We start from the raw sequence: 27,855 nt of genomic DNA, 5'->3' as shown, positions 1-27,855 counted from the left end.
CATTTGAATAGACTGGTGTTCAACCTTCTTAGCACTTACCAGCTGATGCTTTTTGACACTAATGATTATAAAGCTTCCATCACTAATGATTGACCATGTGTGTGTGTGTGTGTGTGTGGACTCTGGTCCACTGGAGCATCTGCTCTTCTCCCCTAACCACACACACACACACACGTACACACACACTCCATTATCCCCCGGCACAGAGTGTGTGTGTCAGCGCTGCAGGTGTCACATTAAGGTGATGTGTTTAATCATCAGTTCACATACGAGGGGACCTGCCCTCTTCACACTCTCAACATGTGACACAGTGTGTCGGCTTTTTGGTGATTTGGTGATTTGGTGATCATGCGGTCAGTGTGGGATTCAGCCCTGAAGAGGACACTCAGCACAGGCTGCCCTGACTCTGTGTGTGTTCTAAGGACAGAGGCCTTCTCTTTTTTTACTTTTTCATTCTTTTCCACATCTGTAGGCAGTGTAATGTCCTGTTTCGCGTGGTGAGCGTGAACCAGCAGTCTGATGAGACTCAGGTGTAAGCGTTTCATTCAACAGGTGTGTGTGTGTGTGTGTCTGTGTGCAACACAGGAGGCAGCAGTCTGTGCTTTTTTTTTCTGTGTGTGTGTGTGTGAGTTTTGTGGCAAACACCGAGGATGTCTAATGACACCGTCAACTTCTACGCCCTGTCACAGTCCTTCAGCTTCTCTGATATTATTGTGATAGCGACGTACTTTCTGCTCAACATCGCTGTCGGCATCTGGGTAAGACGTGTGTGAGTGTGTGTGTGCAGAGGTGGAAAGTAAAGAATTATATTTATTAGTGTTACTGTAATTGAGTAGGTTTTTTTGGTCAAATCACATCCATTACTGAGTAAATAAATGTTGGCCTGAATCTTTTTTTTTTTAAATCACGCACCTGAAACTTTCGCAGTAAATGATGAAGACAATTAGATAGAAAGTTAAAGCATTCGTGACCTTTGACCCACGTTGACTGAGGCATTATGTGTTCACATATTTTATTTTGTCAGCACTTTAATTTGTAAAGGTTTGCCTTTAATTAAAAACAATCCATGTGAGATTTTACAGTACATTTTAAACAAGCTACTTTTTTGTTTGTTTTAATTTGAGTACATTTTTTAGTTTTGTACTTTTACTTATACTTAAGTAAAATGTTGGTACTTTTACTTGAGTAGAATATTTCAGTACTCTTTCCACCTCTGTGTGTGTGTGTGTGTGTGTGTGTTTGTGCAGTTTATGTTTGTGCGTTTATGTCTCACACTTAAATCTGCTCTCTGTCAGTCATCATGCAGGGTCAGCAGAAATACTCTGAGTGGATATTTCCTGGCTGGACGGGACATGGCCTGGTGGCCGGTAAGTGTGTGCGTGCGTGTGTGTGTGATTTCCTGGTTTCACTCGACCAGCGGCTGGTGCCGCAAAACCTATTTGACACATGAAATAAGGATGACATCATATAATAGGTTAAAGCCCTGTTTTATATTTAAAATTTAAAAAAAAATAAAAATAAAAAATGCAAATAAAACACAACACAGGGTGGAATAAAAAGGAGCTAGATGAAGGCTAGAGTTTTAATATTATGGACTATATCAAAATATCACGTGTGTGTGCAGATCGGAGCGTCTCTGTTTGCCAGCTCAGAGGGTTCAGGTCTGTTCATCGGTCTGGCTGGAACTGGAGCTGCCGGAGGCATTGCTGTCGCCGGCTTTGAATGGAACGTGAGTGAGAACACACACGCACACACACACACACACACACACACACACACACACACACACAAACCCTGTGGTGCACCCGTCTACTAATCCATCCTTTGTTCATACACAAGACAAAATACACCACAGGGAAGACAAAAGACAACACCATGCTTTTTCAATGACTAATTTCCCCCTTACATAAAGTAAGAATAAATGATGATGACAGCACTGCAAGTATGTAGTCAACCTACTTTCCTCTTTCAACATAGATTGAAGAGGTACAGAGGAACATCAGCAGGGGGCAGCAAAGATTAATGTTTTTTTTCCACTCATGAGAAAATCTGTCTTATCATAACTGTCTGTCTTCTGTCCGTCTCTCAGGCCACGTATGTGCTGCTGGCTCTGGCCTGGGTGTTTGTGCCTGTCTACATCTCCTCAGGGGTTAGTGCACACACACACACACACACGTACATCACACTTCATGACATAATGTTACCCCTTGGAACACAGAGCATTTAGGCTGCTCCCCCCCCCCCATTACTATATTAAAACATATATAGAAGAATACAAGAATGTGCAATATAGAGCGTCTTATAGCCTTTTTTCAGCACAACCTATAGGCAATCTGGTGACACAATTTTTGTTCTGTTTATATAAACACAACTGAGCAAAAGGAACTCTTTTTTAAAATACGTCCCATTTCAAAGTTTGCTTGGCTTGTCTTTATGAACAAAAATGGAAGAAAATGTGTTTATTTTGTGACTTCTGCACAATTATTGCTATTTCCTCTGTTTTTTTTTAAATATGCGATATAAAATGAATCATCATTTTGACTCCACAACACATAAGAAGACGAAGAAATTGTGTCATGTGACCATTAAGGGTTAAAAAGCCTTGTGAGGACCAAGGTTATATTAGTTTTAGTTTTTTATTTAGTTGTGACTTTTTGTTTTTGTTTTTAGTTTTTAGAGCAGGTTTGCTAGTTTTTTTTTTCATTTTTTATTTTTCTGTAAATGCTAATGTTTAGTTTAGTTTTGTATTTTTTTCAGTTTTTGTTAAGGAGGACAAGTCAAAATATCCTCACGGAGATGGATTTGAATAAAAATGTGTCCCCACAGTCTACACACACACACACACACACATACACACACACAGGTGGTGATTGTCTGCTTGTTAAGGCTGGTTCAGCAGGTACACTGAAGGTGCCAAGAGAGACATTCTCTCACCAAGTATTCCCCGCCTTGAAAATTCCCCAACTGGGTGTCTCTCTCTCTCTCACACACACACACACACACAAAAACACACACTGTTTTCCAGTAATTAGTTTTGTTAGTTACTTGTGTATGACGACACAGGTTTGTGCAGCTCTGTGGATGTGGATGTGTTATCCCATAACCAGTGAATGCCTAACCCTATAACTTAACCTAACCACAAATCATACAAATCTTACCCCTAAACTTATGAAGTTTTGCCTCATTAAGGCCAGGTTTTGGTCTCCATGTGGACTACAGACTAGCTTTATTAGCTCTAGCTCTCTATGTGAAGCATCCAGAGCGCTGAGATCTTCAGGAACAGGTTTATTGTGTGTTTCCCACATGCAGAAGCGAACAAAGTGAAGCAGCATTCAGTTATTCTGCTCCTCACCTGTGGAACAAACTCCCTGAACACCTGAAAACATTATTATTTACTGCAGCTTTCTCTTAAATTCTCTTAAATAATCATCCAATCCAATCCAATTTAATTTATAAAGGGCTAAAGGTACACATAAAGGCCAATAAAAGAAACATTAAAAGCATTTAAAACAATAATAATAATAATATATCATGATATAATAATCATCTTAGGTATCAATTCATTCTTGTCTGTTAAATGCACGTTGTATTGACACTTTTATCGTTATTTTAATGCTGATTTTATTCTGTGATTTTCTTCATGTGCCATTGTAAAGCACTTGGAGTTGCCCTGTGTGTGAATAGTGCTGTACAAATCTACTTTTACTCTCTGCTGACACTTCAGTCTGCTCTTACTGTATATAACCTGTATGTGTGTAAATGTGTGCGTTCAGATTGTGACGATGCCCGAGTATCTGGGTCGTCGTTTCGGAGGAGAGAGGATCAGAACCTACTTGGCCGTCCTCTCACTGCTGCTGTCCATCTTCACAAAAATATCAGTATGTCACTCACTCACTCACTCACTCACTCACTCACAAACACAGCCATTACATTACACTGCGTTGCCTATTGAAGCCGCCGTGACGCAGGATCTCTGCCGACTGACAGCCGTGTTGTGTTTCCATCACCAGACTGACCTGTTCTCGGGAGCCTTGTTTGTTCAGGTGTGTCTGGGATGGAACCTGTATCTGTCCACTGTCCTCATGCTGGTGGTCACTGCACTCTACACTATCGCAGGTACGACAACAACAACACAGGAAATGTTCCGAACAATGTTTTGTGTGGGGACGGCACAGCGGTTTGGAGGCGTGGTATTTTCAGCTTTTTCCGTCTGTCCGTTGCATTCACGCGAGCGCGGTATCTCAGTTGGGTCTCAGGGGAATTTCTTCTTCAAAATTGGTACAAACATTAACTTGAACAGAAGAATTAATTGAGTAGAACATGATTGAGGGTTGAAGGTCAATAATAAACTTCGAAGATGTTCACTTGGACTTTAAAGATTAACAAAATAGAACCCGAGGAGTCAAAAGGACAAAGGTCACAAGGGTCTGTTTCTGTGTTTTTGGACTCAGAATCCTACAGAATACACTCTTTCACTAATGTTTTTCTCGTGTCTCCAGTACTTGGCTCTGAAACCTTCTGGACAGTTTGTCTCTCGCTCTTTCCTCGTCTTGTGCCTGCGTGTTTGCTCAATCTCAGTCTTGTCTTTATTCCAAAGTCTCAGAGGATCGGGGCTTGTGATAGCACTACACTACAAAACATTATCTGTAGTTTTTATAGCTCGTAATGCCCAAAGTTACGCATTGAGAATAAAAGCCACATCCGTATAATCTGCCTGTTTTTGTCTGCATTGTGTGGACTGACACTAAAAAAAAACATGCTCCCCTTTTTCCAGGTGGACTTGCCGCTGTCATCTACACCGACACTCTTCAGACATTTATCATGATTATAGGAGCGATAATCCTGACAATCACTGGTGTGTACAGTTCAACAAACACAAGCTGAACACGTGTATTGTCTTACGAGAGGCACTTATTTCATTTAAACTCATGTGCTTTGTGTTTCACCCACAGCCTTTAACAAGATCGGAGGCTATGGTAACCTGGAGCGCGTGTACAGCATGGCAGTGCCCAGTAAGATCATCCCCAACAGTAGCTGCCACCTCCCACGTGAGGATGCCATGCACCTGTTCAGGGACGCCGTCACTGGAGACCTGCCCTGGCCCGGCATGACACTGGGACTCACTATACTGGCGACCTGGTACTGGTGCACCGACCAGGTATATTCTACACTACACTGCTCACATGATGATATGCATGTTCACAGCTACACTAAGGTGTAGTTGTGGTCTATTCAAATGGCAGCTTGTGGGTCACATGCGGCCCATAACCAACTTCATAGTGGCCCAGCCTGTGGTTCCACAGAAACACTTTTTTACTGTCCCTCAAAGATCCCTACGTCAATTCCTACAGTAGGTGGCAGTGTTAGTTATTTTGTATTCCGTTAAAGGCACTTTGAGATGTTTGTGGGTCGTTTATGACATTATCTTCCTATTATTTTAATCCTTTAACACCAAGCGTATCGCAGACGACACGTTTGTGCGTTACTGCAATTCCGTGGCGGCTTGTGCTGTCGGAAAAATGCCAACGGTTTCTGAAAGCTGAGAAGTTGCACTTCATGTGGTTATTACGGTAATTTCTGTTGCGCTATAGCAGCAAGCCTACAAATCAGCGTCTTTGTCACCAGAGAGGAGAGAGTTGGAAAAACACCTGTCCGTAGTTTAGCCTGTTTTTGGACATTGAGGCAAAAACCACTGTTTTACACTGTTCAAATTTCACACGCAAAATCTGGTGTTCATATACAACTGTTTTTTCTAAATAAAACTTTTTTGTTTTTCGTGAAAGTTATTCTGGAAAAACGGGCAAAAACACTTACTCACAGGGCATTTTCTGGCCCTTTTTTGGTTAAAATAAGCAAAAAAAAACAGTCCCGACTGACATTTTGAGGTTTTGGGTTTAAAGGGTTGAAGAAAAACAAAAGTTGTTGCTAATATTGTGCACCTTTTAGATGTTATGCACTTTAAGTTGCACCTGGTCCAATTATGACCAAAATAATTCTGTTACTAGTTTTTTTTAATTATTTTTTAAATGCACTTTTCGTTTTAAATGTGTCATCACTGGGTGCTTCCTGGCTGCAGAACATGTCTGGGTCCAACTGAGTTTTTTTGTAATTGAATAGTCCTGGTGTGGTTCCTTCCAGTGTCCTGTTGGACTTGCCCTGGTAGCACTCACTCCACTGAATTGGAAAATGTTCTCTTTTCAAAATACACACAGGGAATGTTGTTGTAACATGTTTCCACAAGTTCATGTCCTAACATTGTTATCGGATATCTTCTACGGGTTGTTCAGAACGAAAAGTATCAAGTGCTTCTTGGTTCTTAGTTTTTTGCTCATTTTGACCCAATTTCTGAACTAATGTTTTCCCCCTAATGGATTTACTTGGGTGATGTAACAGTTTCAATGGTAAATGGAAAGTGTCCTCAAGGACAAGTGAAAGCAACTGCGACTATGGCTGAACAAAGCTGAACCAGTGTGTCTATTCTCATCCTCCAATTCACGTCATAAAACTCCTGATTGCTTTGATGACAGTCTCTAAGGTCAAGAAAGATAAAAACATTTTAATCGTGGACTTTGGTTTTGATTTACCACTGTCCCTTCTACTAACGTGGCTTCATGCAGACAGTAGTTCTCTGCAAAAAGAAAGTCAGACTGTCGTTTCCCTTGTGCCAAACCCAAACGCCAGACTCCAAAACAAACCTTTTTAAATCCTAAAAATCTGCAATTATATTTTTCCCGTCTATGAGGCAGAAGCAGACATGCAGTACCTCACTGGGCGTGTTCATAAAATCCTTTAACTATTCTGTAACATTCCAAAATCAGTTGTCTTGTATGCAAATACTGTAGGTTTGACTAAAGACTCATTTCCCACTAACATTGGAGGTTAGTGTATGTCTGCATAACTGAACAACATATCTTTGGTGTTTTGTATTTTATCACGCGTGTTCATTGTCACAGACTCACAAAATCACCACCATATATATCATTATATGATGTATATGAATCAGCATTTACTCTAATAATAAACCATTTTTTTTCTACAGGAGTATAAGGTACCTCAGCTGGTATTTAGGGATCGTTATCACTGCAGGATTCCTAATAAACTTTTGTTTTTACCAGCACAGATTGAGGCAAAAACAGAGCAACAATCTGTCCTTTTTTTATTTACAACATTTATGTTTGGCCCCACGTCAGTGTTAATTAAGCATTGCATTCACCAGCTGCTCTTTACATCTGCACAAGAAAACAATGACACAAAGCAATCCAAGCACTACTCTAACCCCTCAGTCCATCAGTAACCACAGTGGCATCAACACAAGAGTCTGACTCCATAACCAGCTGTTCATGCATCATGTATATTATGTCTAACATTTTACAGTGTAGAATTCAGAAAAATAAAACCTGAGGTTAATTAGAGTATTTTGCTCGAAGGGTTTTTTTGTCACAAGAGTGAAGCGTCTTATTTTGTGGCAAAATTATTACGGTGACTTTCATTATCTGCAAAATACCCTGCTTTCCAGTGGAAACCTTAGCCAGTACGTACAAAGCTGTATCTGTATCTAATATTCATTATGAGTCAGAAACCACTGAACAAGGAAGCATTTCTTTGTAAAGTGATATGATATGATAAAAAACCTCTTAAAAACACATCAGCAAATTGATGTGACAATTCCTGTTGACAAAGTCATAATTAAATAGCCCTCTTTACGCTGAGCCCCAGGGTTTGCAAAGCGGAAATGACATGAATGCCTGAGATAGAAAAGATTCCACGTAGGGGAGTCACCAGTTTCTTAAAATAGGAAGTCTGCATAAACAAACGCTCATGAACGTGTAGTCCACAGTTCTACCTCGCAGCCTTGTTATTCTGAGACACCTTCTTCTCCGCCACACCTCCCCTTGCCCTCAAATGCCTGAAACTGTTCAGTTTTGATAAAGAAACGCCTAGTAGCCCTGTTGGGTTGGTTTGGGGCTGTGTCAAGCCGTGGTCCATCTTCCCACTGTCCTGGTTGTGGCGTTGTGGCGAGCGGCCAGACCGCGTGCCTGAACGCAGCTGGGCCGAATCAGGCCAGTAACGGTGTCCTACAATCACGGGGCCAACTGCATGTTTGGGCCGTTGGTAATTTTCCTGTTTGTTCCCTTGCAGTCTTGCATCACGGTGTGGGGATCTCGACATCTTGAACAACTAGACAAAGACCGAAAAGTACAGGCGGATGAATGATACATTGTTAAGTCCACAAAATTGTTTATCGATGCTATAAATCCTCGTGGAGTGCCCCAGGGATCTATCCTCGATCCTTTCCTATTCTCTATAAAAAGTCCCCGGGCCAGATAAACTTTTGACATTTTATTTTATAATAATCAGGATTTCAAGCCAGAAACCTTTCATCCACACAGGGGCCATGCAAGTCGACTGCAGATCTGCTTTAGATTTAAAATGTGGTATTTTCACAAGTCAAAACAACAACTGCCATAGGTTCAGACTCTTCAATTAGTCATATTCTGACCTTTTTTTTTCCTTATAAAGAAATCACTCTGTCACATTTTGCAATAGTTTGACACAACAGAAATTAAAATAAATGTTTTTTTTCTTACCAAGTTTATTTACATTTATATGTATTGCACTACACTATACATTATTTTTTTGTTTTACAGTTCTATTTTGATATAAGGTCATTATTTTTTACAATTTCTCTTTCTCTATGTAGGTGATTGTGCAGCGGTCACTGTCTGCTAAGAACATGAGTCATGTGAAAGGAGCATCACTCCTGGCGGCCTGGCTGAAGATGCTGCCCTTCATCTTCATCATCCTCCCTGGTATGATCAGTCGAGCTCTCTACCCAGGTATGTGCGCACACACACACACACACAAACAAACAAACAAACGCAAACACTCACTCACTCACTTAAGTGAAAACACATTTTAATAAGGAGAAAGGGCATAACATCAAGTTTTTTTAACAGGTAGTAACTTGTTTTAATTCCACTGGTACAACACACCCTTATTAGCCTAATTTGAATCATCTGATCATTTCCTGTACAAGGAGTGTCACTATAACAGCAAAACAGATTGTTTTGGTTGACCTATTATTCAGTTGTGCAATGTTTAAAGCCTGACATGTGATTGACAGGCTGATGAATGGAATATCCATCTGTGCTGCTGGTGTGTGTGTGTGGTTTTGTCAAGTGAACCGTTATGGACAGACTAATTATGATTGACAGACAGACAGACAGACATTCTTTGCGTGTGGAGATACATATTGTTCATAAACTGTTGGGACACCAACACCTGCAGTGCATTTATAGTGCATACTTTGTCAAATCGTCAGTCCAAAACCCAAAGATTCCATATACAACACTGTCAAACGAAGCTGAAGCAGGGTTTGATTTAGCATTTACAACAAAAACTAGTGCCGCTTTTCCACGACGTGGTCCCGCCACGCCTCACATCAGCACGGCACGGCTCGACTCTACGCGGTTTGGTTGGTTTTCCATTACAATATAGTACCTCCTCAACGTGGGCGGAGTCATCACAGCATGGCTGCATGAAACTGACTACACACAAACTAGTGACTTGTAAAGTAGATGTTTTCAATGTACTGAATCATTAAAATCAGTTCATTTAAAAGATTAGTTCAGTACTTCCTGCATGACCGGCGCACAGATGGCCGGCTTTCAGCAGTGCTGTCGCTAAATACACCAGACTCCTCTGTTAAATCTTGAGATTTCAGACATTTCTGTGCTAAATGTTGGAGATTAACGCATGTTTTCAGGATTTTTTAAGTCTTTTTAATTGATCTACAGTTCGGCATTGTTCGCTTTGATTCTTGTGTTGGATGTCGTGCTCATGACTCTTCCTGTGACGGCACTCTGATCACGTCACACGTTGGGTCGCCTCAGCCCGCTGTATCAGGTACTATCGCTAACGGAAAAGCAAAATAACTGTGCCGTGCCGAGGTGAGTCGAGTCGCGCTGGGACCATGCAGTGTACTTTAGAACAATTAAACAGCTCATCATTTCACTTCCATTTAAGCTTTCAATTGTTTTAATTTAAGCTTGTTTTACTTTAAGATTTTTAGTTTGTCACAATTTAGGCAGAATATCTACATCAAAAGTCCAAGATGACATGACTTCATTCACGCTTGGTCAGCACTTTTTTGTCTCACCTGTCCTATGTGCCTGTGCGGTGACGCGTGAGGTTGTCTGCGAAGCTCCCTTGATTGGCGGAGGAGGGAAAGGCTGTCTTCTGATTGGTTAGGCTCCCGTAAGTCCAGCATGCTCTGGGAGAGGCGGGCCATCATGTTGACCCCGTCCGCATGCCGGTTCCCACGACCTGAGCCGGTCGTCACTCCGTTTGTCAGCATATCACTTGGATCCTGCTGGGTGTCATAGAACTCCTCCTCCGACACTGTTGAGGCGCTTGAAGGGTCGTCATTGGCCGCTCGGTCACAGATGACCTTGGTGCTGTCCTGGCTTCCCTCGTCGTTGCTGCCAGAGTCTCCGCCGATGTCCCTCGATGTCAGACGCAGCCGACGTAGAGCCAGTTCCTCCTGTCTTCTGTTGTCAATGCCGGAAGAATCGTCTGGACTTTGTGGTTGGTCCATTTTCATCAGAGTCACCTGTGGTTGGCCAGGCTGCTCCAAGGGGGCAGAGTCGATGACCAATTGCAGTGTGCGACGTTTAGGAACGGGAGGTGCAGGCGTTTGTGTCCCTGGTGGTTGTTTTTCCTTTGGTTGTGAATCAGCAATAGCTGTGGGTAATGATTTGGGTATGTCTTCTATTTTGACATGCGTGTCTTGTGACTGGGGCTGCAGATCCGCCCTACTGGAGTCTGTCTGGTCTATATTGAGAGCTTTGTTTGTTTTCTCTTCAGTTTGTTTGCTGGTTGCACTCACAGGTGTAGAGGGGCCTGGACTTGTAATCCCAGAGGGATTGTCAGTTTCTGCAGTGTTTGAAGCAGGAGCTTGAATCAATGGTGACCTAAAGCGTATGGCCTGGCTTACTTCAAACCTCTCTGACCTCTGCAGGTGAACTTGATTGGCCCGTTTTTCGTCCCTGATGTTGATGAAGCCAATTACATCACTGGGTGGATCTGGCTCTGGCCATGTGGGCAAGTATGGGATCAGATAAGCTTTCTCCAAATGGGCTAATCCTGGGTGTAGGGCTGGTTCTTCCATAACATGTTTAAGACGCCCTTTTGTTGTTTTCAACCCAAGGGGATTTTGAGAGTTTGAGGTCTTGGAGTTCTGGTCCGACAGAGCCGGATTGGAGGCTCCCGCGGTAACCAGGGCGTATTTAGGATTGATGAGTTTCCTGGCAATAGCAGCCGACACAGGAGCAGGAGCCACCTGGGGCACCGGCTCAGGGATCGGTTCGTCGACCATGGGAACTTTGTTGAGAGACACACCTCTGGACGTGAGGTAAAGGTCACGAAACTGCAGGTCAAACGTCTCCACTGCCTGTCCCGTGATCACAGTGATGAGATTGCGGTCCAAACGAGAGGAGGACCAGGTGAAGCTGGAATAAGAACAGACAAAAAGACGTGAGATTGCAGCCGTTCGGCAACAATTCCCCCCCATCAATGTTCCATGTTTAATGCGCGATCAGACTTCAAACAACTTTTTTCAGATAAACGTGTGTCACTATTCCGGTTTGTTTCATCAGAATGATTTCTTCCATGTCGCCACTTGTACTGAGACAACTGAAAATGAAGCATAATCATTACACCAGACTTTTGTACCCTGAAGTCACGCATCATGTGTCATGCTCTTTGAACGAGTCACACAATAAAGTTTCCCTTTACTTCCTTGTAGAACAGGGGCTACGACAGGGTGTCGATGAGAGATGCGCAGGTAGAGACGGTGTGTGTGTCACAACTGTAACAGTGATTAAAAACAGTCTAAATCTGATGCATTCACTGAGGGTAGAGTTCTGAAATCTCCAGATTTATTATAGATAATCTCAAATTACTCTCATCTGGTGTGAACAGGTGCACTTTCAGCCTGTTTAGATCAATGTGTCTGGACCAGTTGTAGGCAGAGCAACATAAAATGAATGAACTCGCAGTTGTGTAGTAACAGCTCTGTTATGATAGATAACAGATATTAAGATCTATTATTAAGACTTTGTTTCTGCTGTGTTCTCCAACATGTTCACTTTGCAGGACATGTTGTGTATAGTTGTGTAGTATAAGTTCAAAAATCGGGTACAACTGCTGCCTCTTCTAATGGAGACTCAATGAGAACTGTGAGACTTGATACATATGAGAGGTTTCGTTGTCCGTCTTTTGGCAGAATCAGGCAAAAAAATTACTGAACACATTTTGTACAAACTTGATGGGACGTTTCCAGATGTTCTCAATAAGATGTTATTAGGAAAGATGATTCAGTTATGGTAGACTTGTTGTCGTGTCCATATTATGATTTGTTTGATGGTAGAACATGGTGGTTATTGGCAAAAGAATTAGATCTGTTAACCAATGAAAAAGTGCTGATTATTGCACATTAAAATGCCGACATAAAGATGCTCACTGCTCACCTGTATGAACCTGAGATGGCTTTGTCTCCATCTACCAGGAGGAACTTCTGACTCAGCACCCCACGCACCTTCTGTGCAGACCGAGTGAAGAACTCCACGCCTCCGCAGCAGCGCACACGCAGATTCTACACACACACACACACACACACATATACATACATTCATGCGGAGTTAATGTTGTGCAAACAAAGCCTCTCTGGGATTCAGTACATAGGGGAAGAGCTATTGTTGTGAACAAAAGAGAGAAATAAAGGCAACAAGAGAATGTGGAAACCGAAAAGAATGAGTTTTCTTGTTGCTCAAGAGCGAGCTCCTCTTTATTAACGCCACCATAGCTTAAAAGTTGACTGACTCTACAGGTTAGAGCATGGTCTGTATTTATGTATGAGCATGCTTATATGACACACCCTGTGCCGTGTTTGTCTTCAGCCCTGTGATAAGGGTGTGGCTCCAGGCGGAGAGTTGATTCGTACGTGAATGTTCTGTGTGAAATCTCACGGGAGACACTCACCATTGAAGTCGTAAAAGCTCATAATAGCAGCAGGAGATGAGACGACAGATAAGAGAGAAGCTCAGAGAGAGAAGGGGGGAAGAGAATGAATGAAAGAGAAATGCATTATTAGACGGAGAGACTCGGCTGCAGCACAGACAAGAATGTTTGTGCCTTTACTTAATTTTACTTAACTCGTAGTGCCTCGACCAGTTAGCAAAGGCTGCAGGCTAAAACCTGTTACACCTCCATCAGCTATATTTCCTTCTTTTTTTCCTGACACGTTTATGACGCTTTTTAAATAACGTTTTTTTCTGTTATCTTATCCTTAAACGAGTGTTGTAATTCAACCCCCCCTTCCCAGCTTATGAAAACATCATCTGGGAGTGTGTCTGTGTCTCTGTCTGTGTGCGTACCTTTAGATGTCCACGGTGCATATCAGCTCTGCCACACATGGAAAGAAAGCAGGGGACCGCCGCCATGTCAATGATTATGTACACAGGAACTTTGCGTTTGTACGCAGCATCGAGCAGGTCTCGAAAGATATCCACGTCTGTAAACACGTCCATCACCACAGCGATTACCTACACACACGCACACACAAAAGAAACCACAATGGTGTTACAATGTTTCCTGGATTTCGATTTGAGCTGCTGTTATTAACAATAATAAATACATTTAATCCTCAAAGGACACCGGGCACTCGGGAGAACCACGTTTGAAGTGAAGAACAAATTCTCTTTAATCCTCAAGGAATATTCCAGCAGTCCTGAAACTGAATGCCTGATAAAGACACTCCCGCACACAGTTTTTCACAGACCGGTGAGAAAGTGCTAAGTGTCTGGACAGAGTGTGTTCAACAAACTCAGCAGAACTTGTGGCTTCACACAACACTGTCTACTCAGTCTCCACATTATCCAGCTTTACGTGTAAATCTGCAGGAATAGACAGAAAACAGCCCAAGCGCTGTAAACTTGGCAAAAACAAAACTTTGAAAAGCTATTTAAGAAAAGCTAGAAAGTGTGAATCAACTTTATTTAAATCAAAAGTTATTGGACAGGATTCTGGCATGCACCACTTCCTGTGATGTCAGGGAATTTCTTTCGACTTGCGTGTCAAGATCAGACTTGTTTGCATGTATGAGTTGGCACATGTGGAGATTTAATTCACACCAAAGGAACACACGTGCAGATATTTGCACTGTTTTAAACCCGTATCAAAAATAATCATGCGTCTACATTGAATTTACATAAAGTAGTGTCAACGGTGAGAGTGAACAGGTATAGAGGGTTGGCAAAAACACTTAGTAATGTTAACAATGCAACTCAACACAGTTCAGGCGGCAACTAACAATTATGTCCTCATGTCGTCAAATAGGAGCTCTATAATGTCAATAAACAATAGTAGCATGCTGAGATGCTCTTGCGTTCCATGAAACCCAAATAAACATACACATGTATGTAGTTTTCATTGGAGATTCCAGAACTGTAAAAACATTTTTTTATACAACAATGGGGGAAAAAAGCTCAACTCATGATCAAAATAGCAAAATTCCTTCCATTACATGTTTAATGAACTAATCATATCAGCACTTAACTCGATAGCGATAACAAAACATTCATGAGACTTTTCTCTTCACTGTGTCATGCAAATGTGGTGTTGTGTACTGTACTGAAGTGCATTTAAAACACTGAGGAATAGAAAATGATTTTGGTTATAGTTGAGGTTTTCACCACGTCTGCTTGTGTCAAGTCAGAGCAGTGGTGCAGTGTTTCCTGACAGGACTGTTATTACATCTAAATGGCTTTTCTGCAAGCCCAATATGAACATATTGCAACAGTAATGAAATAAATGAATCACAAAAGTGTGTTTAAGATATTAAAAGATATAAATTAGAGGTACTTTAGCAACTTGTAATTACATAAAGAACGTTTATTTTAACATATGTGAGGGATACGACGTCAATGCATCAATATTTAGAGAAACATTTTTTACTACATTATAAACCGTTCAGTTGTTCAGTCGTAGCTCAGCTCTTGGCTTCCCTTCAACAAATCACAAGACAAAAGTGAAGGCTTGTTAGATGATTAATCAGAGATGAGAGAAGAAAACAAAGTGCCACGAACAAAAAACTGTTTTTCTTCCTTGCCTTACCCTGGGCTATGACTTGGCAACAAGTCAGTTGCAATGATTATATCTATATAACTAAAGTTCTATATATATTTAAATTAATACAGTGCAAATATACTTGTGTGAAAGGTTTCACTGTATAACAAAGCATTTTATAAGCACAAATAACAGGTTTTATCGTCTTTCACTTGCCTGTGTTTATACACATACGCATATTTAAAAAAACAAAACAAAAAAACACCTAAATGGAAAAGTTAATGTCAATAGGTGCAATGGAAACAGATTAAGAGAATAATGGGTGATTCAGCTTCCCGCTTTTCACTGCACCAGAAAAAGGAGGTACAGAAATGTGTGAGCTGATGACAAAAAACACAACCTTCCTCAACGTAGGAAGAAAATATTGCGACAATAATACGACGGGAAGCAGCAACAGACTTTTTGATCTTGTTTGGCACAGTATTTATTTACGTAATCTTCTAAGGTGACTCAGACTTTGTTTAGTTCAGTTAAATAGCTCCCAATATGTTGCTCATCAACAGTGGATGCTAACACAATTATTATTCCATTAACTGGCGTATTACTTCTTATTTATGTAAGTTTAGTACACATTATTTGTTCTCAGAAATTTGATAAATGCTGCTATACTTGGGATATACATAAATTTTTTCCACACAAATGCTTATTGACAATGTTTAGATTTTAGATTGCCTTGACTTAAAATACTTAAACGTGATTGAAGACTGGAGAAACAGAGCATGAGGGATATTCAATTAATGCCAATTAAGTTTAGATATATCATATATTAACTGTTTCAACCCCCCCAAGAGGCATTGGATTGGCGCAGTCCATTAAAAATGTGAATGTATAAATAAATAAATGCAGCTTTTTCTATGACAGATTTTTTTGACACTTTAGTTGGAATCTACGATAAATAATTGTATGTCCTATAAACTTATTTGCAACTTATTTTCAAACACCCTCCACCATCACCCTCTCTCCCCACCTTCTGGGCTCCTGCGATGCTCTTCCGCACCACCTCCTTGATGTGCGTGTGTCCATCAGTCGGAGGCTGCGTGTACACTATCACGCGCGTCACCCCGCGGTAGGAGACGGCCTCGGGCCAGCCCAGGTCCAGCTCCACCACTGACGCCTCAGACCGGTCTGGCCAGTACTGGAGGGACACCTCGCCGTCGCCGGCCTCCTCCCCTGAGCCCGGGGTGATGTTCCCCGGGCCTGGCGTGAGTGGCGTGTCCGGTTTTTGATGATGCTCGTGCCCGGGCCGATAGGCCTCTGCCGTGTGCGCGATCCACTCCAGCTCCGGGTCAGAGAGGAACTCCCGCACGTCATTTTCGCGAACATAGTCCGTGAACGCCTCACGGCCCTTGTGGATGAGCTCCTCAATCGCCAGCCGCTGGTTCTCGCTGTAGAAGAACTCCGGCTTGCTCTCGCTCACGCGCCAGTTGACGTGGTGATCGTCCAGACACTGGATCTGAGAGCGCGCCATGGCCCCCGGAGATCTCCTCCGGTAACTACTGGAACCACTCTGACCCCACTGTCCACGCGCGTTTTCCTCGCGATCGAATCTCCAGAGAGTTATTTACGGTCCATGACGTTTGGTCCGGGTGATCAGGACCCGTCCCCGTGATGAATGTGAGTTCCTCCGGGTAGTCCTCCTCCTCGGCACAGACAGACTCCCCCCCTCCAGCTCTCAGCTTCACACTATGTCACTCAGGTGTTGTCAGAACAAAGCGCAGCTCCCGCCCACAGTCCCGCCTCTCACCTGACAGCCGAGGAGGGAGGTATAACGACCCGGTTCAGCCCCCGCTGCCGCCGCCGCTGCTATAGCCCCAGGGCCCGGTATACACATACACATACGGGGAAGGCAGCTGCGTGTCTGTCTGAGTGTGTGTGTGCGTGCAAGTGGTTGAGTCAACACAAAAACAGGAACACAGAGCAAACATAAAGAAATAAGTTAACAGTCATCCTTTTAAAACAAAGTGTTTAAAGAGAGTGACTCAGCAAACGGTTGCGCTGACGCTTCACTTTCCCTCTCTCTTCAGTTGTTCCAAAAAATGGCAGTTTCTCCGAAAGAACGAAAGAAAGGGGTGAAAAAATGTCGTAAATCTTGACTAAACGTGGCGCATAAAAGTCTCGACTTTCACTGAGTTGGAGTCCACATTTAAACGTCCTTTTGTCCGCGTGGTGGTGGTAGTGGTGTCAGACAGAGCCAGGAATCCGGCAACGGAAGCTCGGTAACCGGGTGCCAGTCAGGCGGAGTGTCCGGTAGTTGGATGTGGGAATTCAGGGAGGGGTTAAACAACTCCACCCTCCTCCTCCTGCTGCTGCTGCCTGGACACAGCCAGAAAAAAACCCTTGTTTTTCACCCTAAGGCCAAATTCTTACGAAACAGTGATAATAACTAATAGAGTATGAAGGGGAGCATTTTTTACACTCTTCTCTTCTGACTTGTGCTCGTGTCCTATTTAGGTCATCGAAAATGCACTCAGTCAACTGTTTGTGATGTGGTGTTTATTATTAATAACTGATTAATAATATGACAATAAGATTTCAGATTCCTGGGTCACTTTGAATACAGTTTGAAAAATAAAATGGTGTGGGTTTTTTTTGCGGGGGGGGGGGGGGGGGGGGGGGTCAATTTAATATTATATTATGTTTTAAGTAAAACTGAAGACACATTTTCTTTAGTATTAGAGTGTAGCAGCAGCAACACACACACATACACACACACACACCCTATACATAGAATACAAATAAATGTATATAAAATGGAATTAAATTAAATTGTAGGTACATAATCTTAGGATGAGGAGTGTAATGAATAGTAAACTGTAAAGTACAATAAAGAAGGCAGATTTATAAATACTATAGATAATAGACAGAACATACTAGATATACTCAGATTTGCAGGATGGTGTCTTGTTTTTTGTACACGTTGAGTCAATAAAAGTCCTTACATTTCTTAAAATTATATTTATTTCAATTCAATTGAATACACAGTACATATATTGTATTTATAAAAGGTGAACAAGAACCAAGTAAAGACACTTAAAAATCTATAAGATATGTCAAGTGTTTAAGATAAATGTGGTTTATTTGTGTCTTTCTTACACACATTTGATCCCTCAGAGAGGTTTGGTTTGGTTTCTTAGAGCCAACGTGAATTCTACACGAGTCAAATATTTGGTTTTGTCCTCGTGAGACAATGAGATTTTTTACTGTCTCTCATGTTTCAGACACGGTGGGATGTGTCGATCCCGAGGAGTGTGTGCGAGTGTGTGGAGCTGAGGTGGGCTGCTCCAACATTGCCTTCCCCAAAATGGTCATTGAGCTCATGCCAAGTGGTGAGAACATGACATATTTTTCACTTGAAAAGCACAATCTTTGGTAAGTTGTGTGTCACACCTGAATGTTCCTGTCCCATCTGTGTGTGTTTGTTTTGAGGTTTGCGAGGGTTGATGATAGCAGTGATGATGGCAGCTCTGATGTCTTCACTGACCTCCATCTTCAACAGCAGCTCCACACTCTTCACCATGGACATCTGGAAGAAACATCGACCTCGGGCCTCAGAGAAAGAGCTGCTACTCGTCGGCAGGTACGTTGCTCACAGCGAAAACTAAAATACTAAAACTACAAACTAAAATACTCACACTAACACACCTAAGCACAAAAATGTGCCAATTGTAACCCATTCAAATCATTATTTTTGATGACAAAAACCTAAGCAATTTAAAGGTTAAAAACCTTAAAAATAAATTAATGTTTGATATGTATGATGAGGACTGACAAAAACTTGGCAATTTAAGGGTTAGAATTTTAAAAATGCATTCAAATTTGTATGTATGGAAAGAACTGATGTTGGTTTAAAACAATAACAAAAAAATTGTATAGCTTCATTTTTTATGAACACATTTTAGTGCTCTAGGTGTGTTAAACCATTTTCCACTAAAGAAGTTAATAATAAGTGATAATTGCTGTTTGTGGCGGTTGCAGGATTGTGACAGTGATCCTGGTGGTGGTCAGTGTAGTGTGGATCCCCATCCTTCAGTCGGCAAATAGTGGCCAACTTTACGTTTACATCCAGTCTGTGACGAGCTACCTCGCTCCGCCTGTCACCGCTGTATTCACTCTGGCTATCTTCTGGAAGAGGACCAATGAGCAGGTATGTAACACACACATGTACATCCTTAATCTCTGATTAAAGCCGGCGTAGGCAGGATATTTTTGGCATCATGGATCAATAATTCCATTATAATCTATTATCAACATAATATAAATCGAGTGATCTTAGAGAGGAGTAGACTCCTGGACCTCCACTGGGCTTTGTTTCCAACTTTGAGGAAATCTGGCCCATGACAGGCAGGAGACTGACCAATTACAATACAGTTCAGAGAATAAGAGAGTGCTCCAATTGGATATTCCACTAAACTGATCTGCGTAAACAACCCTTCGATGGAAGGCTGCCTATTTTTGCGTCCGGTACCAATTTCCCAGGTGGACAGCGTATGCGCGAATTAAACTCCCGCGTCCCGCGATTTATTATGAAGAAAGAAGAAGAACAACTCCTTGAGTTTCAATAGAGCCCTTGTGCTGGACATCACTAAAATGGATTTCAGAGACAGAGAGCTTGTATCTGTGAAGTACCCGTCCATGCAAATCAGGTGGGAGGGGCTTAGGACAATCCCAAAAAGTTTTGTATTTAAAGATCTGGACATGAGACTCAACAATCAACTGTTTTTCTAGCAATCACATCTACAAATTAATTTAATTTGTATTGAAAAAGAGCCAATCTTCCGATCCATGAAGCTGATTCCGCCAGTTCACTGTTTGACATGTTGACTCAATAAATGACTCCAAAAGTATGAGAAGATTTTGGCAAACTATCATGACATTCAGTTGATTGACAGATCCATTGACAGACCTGTTTACAAAAAACACAGCATATCACTCATCAACACACACAGGAACCACACTTTAGTGACTTTTCCCTGTAACAAATTAGTTCAACTATACTGTGTGTGCAGTTTTATTGGCCGTTCATGGGATCCAGCTAAGTGCTAACAGCCCTTGCTGACTGGTGAGAACCCATATGTATATGTGTGCGTGCACACACGTGTGTGTGTGTGTGTGTGTGAGAGAGAAGTTGGCGTTTTATGAAGTGTATTGTTTTCTATTTCCTTTGTAGGGAAAACCCGCGAACATGTTGCTCTTTCACTTAGAAAAATAGAGTCTATAAAACAGTGTGTAGGTGAATGGAAAGTGTGATTATTAGAATAATCACACTTTCTCTGAGATAACAGTGGAGTGATAAAGAGATAACAATGCTGCGGGAAGAATGTGAGTCAACCCAGAGCATGTAAAGACCAGTCCGCTGGGTAGGCAGGATTTAAACCCTGTTTTATTACAGCAACTCTTGGGTGTGCCTGTTCTCTGCTGCTGGCATGCTGCTCAACTACTGAAGTGAGAGGCTTTTCCTCAAGGTTTTTTCAGAATGAAAGTGTTTTTCCGTTTTCACTGTGAAGCCAGTGTTATTTCTTTACCGTTGCTGCAATGTAGGAGCAAACTGGTGGATAGTTTTACCTTTTAAATTTACTGTGCAGATTAAAAAAAAAAAAAAAAAAGAATAATTTAAAAGTTAAAGGAAGTCTCTGTTTGTTTGTTTGTTTTGCTAGAAGCATGGCAAGAGCAAGACTTTCACTATATCAACACTTAAGAAATGGATTGCCATCATATTTGGTACTGACGTCCATGGTCTCCTGAGGATAAATCCTCCTGGGTTTCATAATCTCTGATGTCACCAACAGGTTGACATTTTCAGTTTTTTTTTTAATGAAATTGTGTAGTGGTTAGCACTCTTTACCCTGGTTCACGACCCGGTCAGAACAAGGGCCTTTCTGCATGGAGTTTGCATGTTCTCCCCGTGTGTGTGTGGCTTTTCTCCAGGTTCTCTGGTTTCCTCCCACGGTCCAAAAACATGCACATGTTTGTCTCTATATGTGTCCCTGTGATGGACTGGCGATCTGTCCAGGGTGTCCCCCGCCTATCACCCAATGTCAGCTGAGATTGGCACAGCATCCCCCGTGAAATGTCTGAAATGTCAACATCTTTAGGAAGGTTTAACATCATTCATGCATTCATGTGCCCCTCAGCATAAGTTCATGTACAGGTTAAACACCTGCAAACTGACCAATTGTCCAGTTTACAGCAAATGAGCAAAGCTACCATCACACTAAACTGTGATGGTGATGATGGTAAATATTATACTTGCTAGAAATCAGCATGTGAGCATTCTCTAAAAACTGTGTACAAAAAACATTTGTGTCCATTTTCATAAACCACGTTTTGCACGTAATCTGAGGAGGGTGACCAGGTCCTACATGATGCCTTAGCCCCAGTCTACTCAAATGGTGGTGCGTGGGCCACATGCGGCCCATAACCAACTTCATAGTGGACACTTTGAGGGACACTTTTCACTGTCCCTCAAAGATTCCTACGTCAATTCCTACAGTCGTCTGGTAGGTTTGATAGCAGTATTAGTTCTTTTGTGGGTTGTATATGACGTGTGTTCATATTATTTTAAAGAGAAACAAATGCTGTTGCTTATATTTATGCATTTTATTTGAGTCAAATATGACAAACACGAAGGTCAGGTATTACATTTGTCATCACCTGCTGCATACTGGCTGTTTAAACAACTAAACAAGGAGCACATTAATGTATAAAGTCATATATGGATCAAAGGTATTGAGATAAATATTATTTGAGAAAAATAACTTTAATATCAAATTCAACACAGTTTGAATCAACATACTTGATTTAAACACTCAAAAGTAGAAGCTGCAAAATGTCATAGTCATGCAGTCATACGCCGGCATTTTACAAAGCGTTCCACTTTAGACCCATTAAACAAGTAATAAGGACGGGTCACTAGCACTGTCATGCCAGAGGTGTGAGCTTTTTGTTTGTACAGATAAACGCGGCGAGTTTAGAGCTTTAAGCATTTGACTGGTGTTGACTCATGAGGTCAAAGGGCAGACTGTTACTGTGCAGGATGTGTCACACACTGACGATGTGCAGAACAAACAATGCACATGAGCATACGCTGTACTTTGTGAAACCAGGGCAGCAAGTCTAATTCAGCACATTAACAAAACCAGTCATTAGTGTCATCATCATTAATCACATACCGAGCACACGTCTGTGTTCAGAGATTAACACTTCAACATTTAAATGTACTGGTTTCTGTCACAATTCAACAATCGCTTGCAGACAAAGACAACAAGGCAACAATTATATCTGTAAGTGATTTGTTCAGGTCAATTGGCCAAAGAGAGAAAAAATGAGAAGGAAAAGTGAGAAAAAGTGATCAACCGTAAAGTACAGGTGCAGGCGCTGTGTGTGTGTGTGTGACAGGGCGATTGTTTTCATATTGTAAAGTTGAACTGCTCTGGGCACATTCTTCAATAAAGGCTTGAAACAGAAGAAGACAAAGAGTTATTTGTGTCACCGCACGTGTGTGTCAAATATGTTGACACGGTGCAGGCGGCACACAATCGCGGTGGGAAAGTGAGAGTGCTATCAGTCAAAAAACACACACCCAAGCTTGACATGAGTCAGCTGGGGGCAGGTCTTCAGAGTATGAGACTGAAGATGAGCATTCAGCTGGAAAATAAAGTTATCTGTGTGTGTTTTCAGGGTGCATTCTGGGGCCTGATGGTGGGTTTGGTGGTGGGTGTGTGTCGGATGGTGCTGGAGTTCGCCTTCCCTCCTGCCAGATGTGGCGTCGTGGACTCTGCACCCGCAGTACTGCGCAGCGTCCACTACCTTCACTTCGCCATCCTGCTCTGTGGACTCACTGCTATTGTGGTTGTTTTCGTGTCGTTGCTCACGCCCCCGCCGAGCGCCGAACAGGTGTGCACACACACACACACACACACACACACAGATACAGTAAACAACACACGGTTTTCAACCGAACTTAAAATACAGCAAGAGTGTTGGACAATAAATAAAATAACATTCTGTAAGAGACAGAGAGACTGCAGCTGTACTGTGAAGTACCTGTCCATGCACAACAGGTGGGAGGGGCTTAGGCCAGGGAGTGTCCATCCTAAAAAGTTTGTATTTAAAGATCTGGGCATGAGACTCAACAATCAACTGTTTTTCTAGCAAATACATCTACAACAGCTTGTATATTGTGTCATGTAAATTGCTGTGGGAATAATACACAACTCCTTATGATATAATATTTCTAAATTTCACAAATTTAATCCGATTAAAAACAAATTTTACTACTTTTTGCTCAGGTGTGTTTATATAGTTGGTGAAAATGAAAAGAAAAATGTCGTTGTCATCAGATTGTCTGTAGGTTATGCTGAAAATAGGATGTAAGAATAAATATTCTACTCAAGTTAAAGTAAAAAAGTAGCTTGTTTAAAATATACTCAGAGTAAAAGTTAATAAGTTACTTTTTTAGCAAAATCTCAAATGAATTGTTTTTAACTAAAGGCAAACCTTTACAAATTAAAGCGCTGACAAGAAAATGTGTAAACATATAATGTATCAGTCAAAATGGGCCAGCAGAAGCAGCCTAATTCCTCTGTGTTCTAAGGGTTAAGTTATTTTATTTGCAGTGTTATCTACTGAAAATAAAGCGTTGATTAATCTGAGGGACAGAAACAGGCATTTGAACATTTCAGAGGAGATCAAATGAAGGTCAACTGTTACACTCAGTCTAAATCCAGTAGATCAACCTCAGTCAATAGTCTTGCAGTGCAGGGAATGACACGTCATATGCTACATATTTAAAAGTCACATTATTTTTGACGTGACTCATTACTCACATCTGACGTTACTACCGTACTGTGACCCGTGCATGAACTCCAAGTCCAAACATCCGCGCCTCTGATTGTGATCTCCTCAAAAGACTGATCCAAAGTTAGAAAACACACAGATCCGCTCAAAAACCTTTTCCCTAAACAGCTCCCAAAAGTAAAGCCTCAGATGACCTTGATCTCCCCTTGATATGTGAAATACACACACAACAGCGATCTTAAGTATTTAAAACGGTTACCGCAGTTCATATTGAGGAGAACATTTCAAGGGTGCGGTTGCCAGATCTCTGGTAAAGACGCCAGACCTTTACCCGGCAACATCGCTGTCACTGAAGCCACGCTTTAAATTTAAAGAAACATCACAGTCAATTTAAGTCATTCCTACAATGCTGACGTAGGTTTGTATACATGCACCTGGAAGTGAGGAAACACTATCAGGGAACTCACTAAAGTACTAACACGTGATCTAAACAGCAGGTAAAATAAAAGAGAATTATTAACAGAAATAAAATGTAGTGAAATAGATCAGTAAATCAGTACTGAAAACAAGTGAATAAATTAAATAAATAAATAAATAAATCAGAATCAGAAATACTGTTTATATCACAGGTGCTCCTGACAGAAAAAGGTTTAAATTAGACTAAATTGTATAAAAATACCTTTACAAGAAAACAGAAAATATAAATATAACAGAAATAAAATAAATATTATAATAATATACAGGAAATCAAATCTGATAAATAAGTGGTTCTAAGACTATAAACAGGAAGCCAGTGTAATGATTCTCTCTGTTCTGGTGTTCAGCTGAATGTTGGAGCTGCTGCAGCTGAGCCATGTTCCCCTTTAGAGAGGCCAGAAAGAAGAACATTATAGTAATTCAGTCAAGTAATAAAAACATGAAGTAGTGTCTCGGTGTTGGCCAGAGAGAGAGAAACTGTCTCTCTTTTGGAAACGTGCACTGGCAAACCTTGTGATTTATTATTTGCAGAGTTAAGCGTCAGAGGTAAGAGTCTGTGTGTGAACTTGAAACAAAGTCCTCAAAACTGAACTAAAGTTCACTATTAAACTCCCCTGAACACCTTCAAAGCTCACGTCATAATTAACATGATATGTATCATAACGAAATGTAATATATAACATGTGTATCAGCCAGTATCCCTCTTTTCCTCTCTTTGTTTGTACTCAGTCAACAGCCTGATGGCTCCAGCTTCATATTTACTGAACATCTATGACTGTGGTATCGATCCTGTCCTCAAACTGAGGCAAATAATCTCCCAGAATGTCAAACTCCTACTTACGCTCAGAACAAACAGGCAGCACAATAATAAAATAGAAAAAAACACACCAGTTTTCTAATCTTACTGCCCTTGTTTTGAAACGCTAAAGGTCAAATCGAGGTGTCAGAGAAACATGGCAAAATTGTGTGAAAAGAAACTATTCTAAAACAAATGAACAAAAGATAAAGTCACACAAGCGAACTTTGAACTGTGACGTGTTTTCCAAATTTCTAAAACGTTTAAAGCTGCAACTAAAGCTTATTTTCATGATTGGTGTCATTCAACAGATTTCAGATGACTGTTGATTATTTTCATGATTAATCAAGATGTTTTCTTTGTTTTATGGAGCAAAGAAATGAAGAAGATTTTCACATTTAAGACGCTGAAATGATCAGAAATCTTGTTTTAATTGTGAAGAAAGCTTCAAACCGATTAATCGATTATCAAAATAGTTGACGATTATTAATTAGTAATCAATTAATAATAAGAGTACTTTTTTGCTCTGGTGTGTTCATATAGTTAGTTATTTCAGATTGAAAAAGAATATAAGACACTCTATACTGCACATATATTCTTATACCCTCTGTGCATATGTTTTAACATAGTAATGGGACAAAAACAGCCTAAATTCTCTGTGCTCTAAGGTGTTTTGTAAGGGGTTTTTGGGACAATGATCTTCTGTGTAGCTTTTGCTTTCCCTCTCTCAGTTGGAACAACCCTTGGACCGCATACAGAAGCTGTTTTTTTGTTACTCTGTACATGGGTTGAACACTCAACAGATCCTTGAACTTCTGTGCTCTCAATTTGGATGAAAAGTGATTTGCCTGGTTCTCTGTGACAGGAAGGGTTTCCATACAAGCTATGTCGTGCATGTGGGAGTATGAAGGAGCAGCACAGGGTGCAGATTCTTAGCTGACAGATTCTATTGACCACCATCACAAAAATGTAATGGTTATGTGGTAAAAATAAATGTTTCCTCCTCTCTACTCTTCTAGCTCTGTAATCTGACATGGTGGACAATAACTGAAGAGCCGCAGAGGGAGATTCCTCTACAAAAAGTGTCCTCTGTCAGCCACCGTAGCTCCCAGGGTAAAATTCCACCACTTGCAATAAAACCAGACATCATGTGATAGTCAGTCACTGAAGAGTTATCGTCTGAGTAACTTCCTGTATCTGCTGTGGGTGTGTGTGTGTGTGTGTGTGTGTGTGTGTGTGTGTGTGTGTTGCAGGCTCTGGGCCAAATCTGCGGACGACATGTGGTCAGAGGGTGGGATTCTGCGTCTCAGCAGTGCAGCGCTCGAACGAGGCCCCGGCCCCCAGAGTTCCCACTCTGAGGGAGAGCGTGTTCTGGTCGAGGTTCTGCTGTGCTAATGCAATCCTGCTGATAGGCATTAACATTTCCCTCTATGCATACTTTGCATAGCGCGTGTGGAGACTCTCCACACGTGGAGACTGATTCCTCTCCAGATCCGAGAAAGAAAGTGCAGAAACAAACGTGTCTGTGCTTGAGATGTTAAGTCTCTAAATATGTTAGAAACGGTGTATATTTCACAACGTCGTGTGCGGTTAACGCCAAATTTTCAAGTTAGAAAACACCCAGAGGCCACGTTGGTCCTTCAAGGCTACATAAACTTTGAATTTTCCTTATTTTTTCCACTGATAGCGAATGCTTGTGTCCACATTTGCATCACATTACTCCGTGATTGTAAATAATGGAAAACACATGTCAGACAAAAATGTGAGAGAACTGTCAACATGTTCGTGTTTTTGTTTTAACTATGAGCAGCGCGCATTAAAATCACTTTATGGTTGTTATTTTAATACCACCCCACATATCTGATCTTGGTTTATTCATTAAACAATTCCAGTATATTTGTTGTAACCTACAAATTGCAATGAGGTTTGTAACAAGCAACAACATGCTTTTATTATACTTAAAAGCTTACCAATACATAATGAGGTATTAAAAAGAGTGGTTTAAGTTGAATATGGCTCTCATAATTGAATTTGCTTTTGAATTAATGTGCTAAAATGGTAATTACAGTGTTGTTTTGTCGACAGCCTTTTGTCTCAGGAGGTTTTGTGAACCTTTAGTTGTTGTGAGTGTGTTCTAAACTTTTTTAATTAATATAAATGAATACAAATAATTGACTGTGGCTGCTCTGAGTGCCCAAATCCACATGACTGCTGCAGCTATTACAGTTTCTAATTGCCATGAAAATCTTTTTCCATGCAGTTTATATCTCCAAACGCATCCAAATTGCATTTATAGAATACATGTATGTATTAGAATGCAAATGACATTGTATAAGTAGAAGAATCTCTATTATAACATTGATGTTACTGTGAATTTGAGTAGATTTTTATATCGGTGAAGTGTTAAGAAGTGCACGCTGTGAAACGTGAAGAACTACGCGTCGGTCAAACATAAATATCTTGACTCTGTGTCCATCAAATACAGTTTTTCCTTGTGCTCTCTCTGTAATAAATGTAAAGATCTATGCGTCCCAGCTTCATGTGGTCATTGACAAAGACATCCTACAATATCAAAACTTAGATTATAATATAATTATGAT

The 27,855-nt window shown here is 41.1% G+C and overlaps 2 protein-coding genes across 4 annotated transcripts; one reads left to right on the top strand and one right to left on the bottom strand.

Moving 5' to 3' along the window:
• On the top strand, positions 1-27,782 carry slc5a10 (solute carrier family 5 member 10). 3 transcript variants are annotated; one of them, XM_058639913.1, is made up of 15 exons: positions 1-758; positions 1,296-1,367; positions 1,625-1,729; positions 2,090-2,149; positions 3,774-3,878; positions 4,011-4,116; positions 4,775-4,855; positions 4,953-5,158; positions 8,702-8,837; positions 18,405-18,512; positions 18,613-18,763; positions 19,162-19,330; positions 22,864-23,079; positions 26,275-26,368; positions 26,509-27,782. In XM_058639913.1, exons 1-15 carry the CDS (start codon positions 651-653, stop codon positions 26,700-26,702), a joined length of 1,911 nt encoding a protein of 636 aa, XP_058495896.1. In that variant the 5' UTR covers positions 1-650; the 3' UTR covers positions 26,703-27,782. The 3 variants fall into 3 exon arrangements, with proteins under 3 accessions (XP_058495896.1, XP_058495894.1, XP_058495895.1); XM_058639911.1 differs by having other exon boundaries at positions 3,774-4,116; XM_058639912.1 differs by having other exon boundaries at positions 668-1,367; positions 3,774-4,116.
• Positions 7,140-17,445, bottom strand: fam83gb (family with sequence similarity 83 member Gb). The gene is made up of 5 exons (XM_058639909.1): positions 16,154-17,445; positions 13,437-13,604; positions 12,531-12,655; positions 10,160-11,510; positions 7,140-8,178 (listed from the first exon to the last, which is right to left on the bottom strand). The coding sequence occupies exons 1-5, from the start codon at positions 16,652-16,654 to the stop codon at positions 7,840-7,842; spliced, it is 2,484 nt and encodes an 827-aa protein (XP_058495892.1). The 5' UTR covers positions 16,655-17,445; the 3' UTR covers positions 7,140-7,839.
• Positions 27,783-27,855: the final 73 nt, after the last annotated feature.

This window comes from Solea solea, chromosome 10, assembly GCF_958295425.1.
Source record: "Solea solea chromosome 10, fSolSol10.1, whole genome shotgun sequence".
NCBI lineage: Eukaryota > Metazoa > Chordata > Actinopteri > Pleuronectiformes > Soleidae > Solea > Solea solea.
This window is presented reverse-complemented; position numbering and strand designations above follow the sequence as displayed.

What these genes read in the sequence shown, in the direction of transcription:
- fam83gb (XM_058639909.1), bottom strand. Translation starts at nt 16,654, where the DNA reads ATGGCGCGCTCTCAGATCCAGTGTCTGGACGATCACCACGTCAACTGG. An exon ending in TGCACCGTGGACATCTAAAG is followed by an intron (nt 12,656 to 13,436) that starts GTACGCACACAG and finishes GTGTGTGTGTAG; the next exon opens with AATCTGCGTGTGCGCTGCTG. An exon ending in GCCATCTCAGGTTCATACAG is followed by an intron (nt 11,511 to 12,530) that starts GTGAGCAGTGAG and finishes TTCTTATTCCAG; the next exon opens with CTTCACCTGGTCCTCCTCTC.
- slc5a10 (XM_058639911.1), top strand. Translation starts at nt 651, where the DNA reads ATGTCTAATGACACCGTCAACTTCTACGCCCTGTCACAGTCCTTCAGC. An exon ending in ACATCGCTGTCGGCATCTGG is followed by an intron (nt 759 to 1,295) that starts GTAAGACGTGTG and finishes GCTCTCTGTCAG; the next exon opens with TCATCATGCAGGGTCAGCAG. An exon ending in CAGCCACCGTAGCTCCCAGG is followed by an intron (nt 26,369 to 26,508) that starts GTAAAATTCCAC and finishes TGTGTGTTGCAG; the next exon opens with GCTCTGGGCCAAATCTGCGG.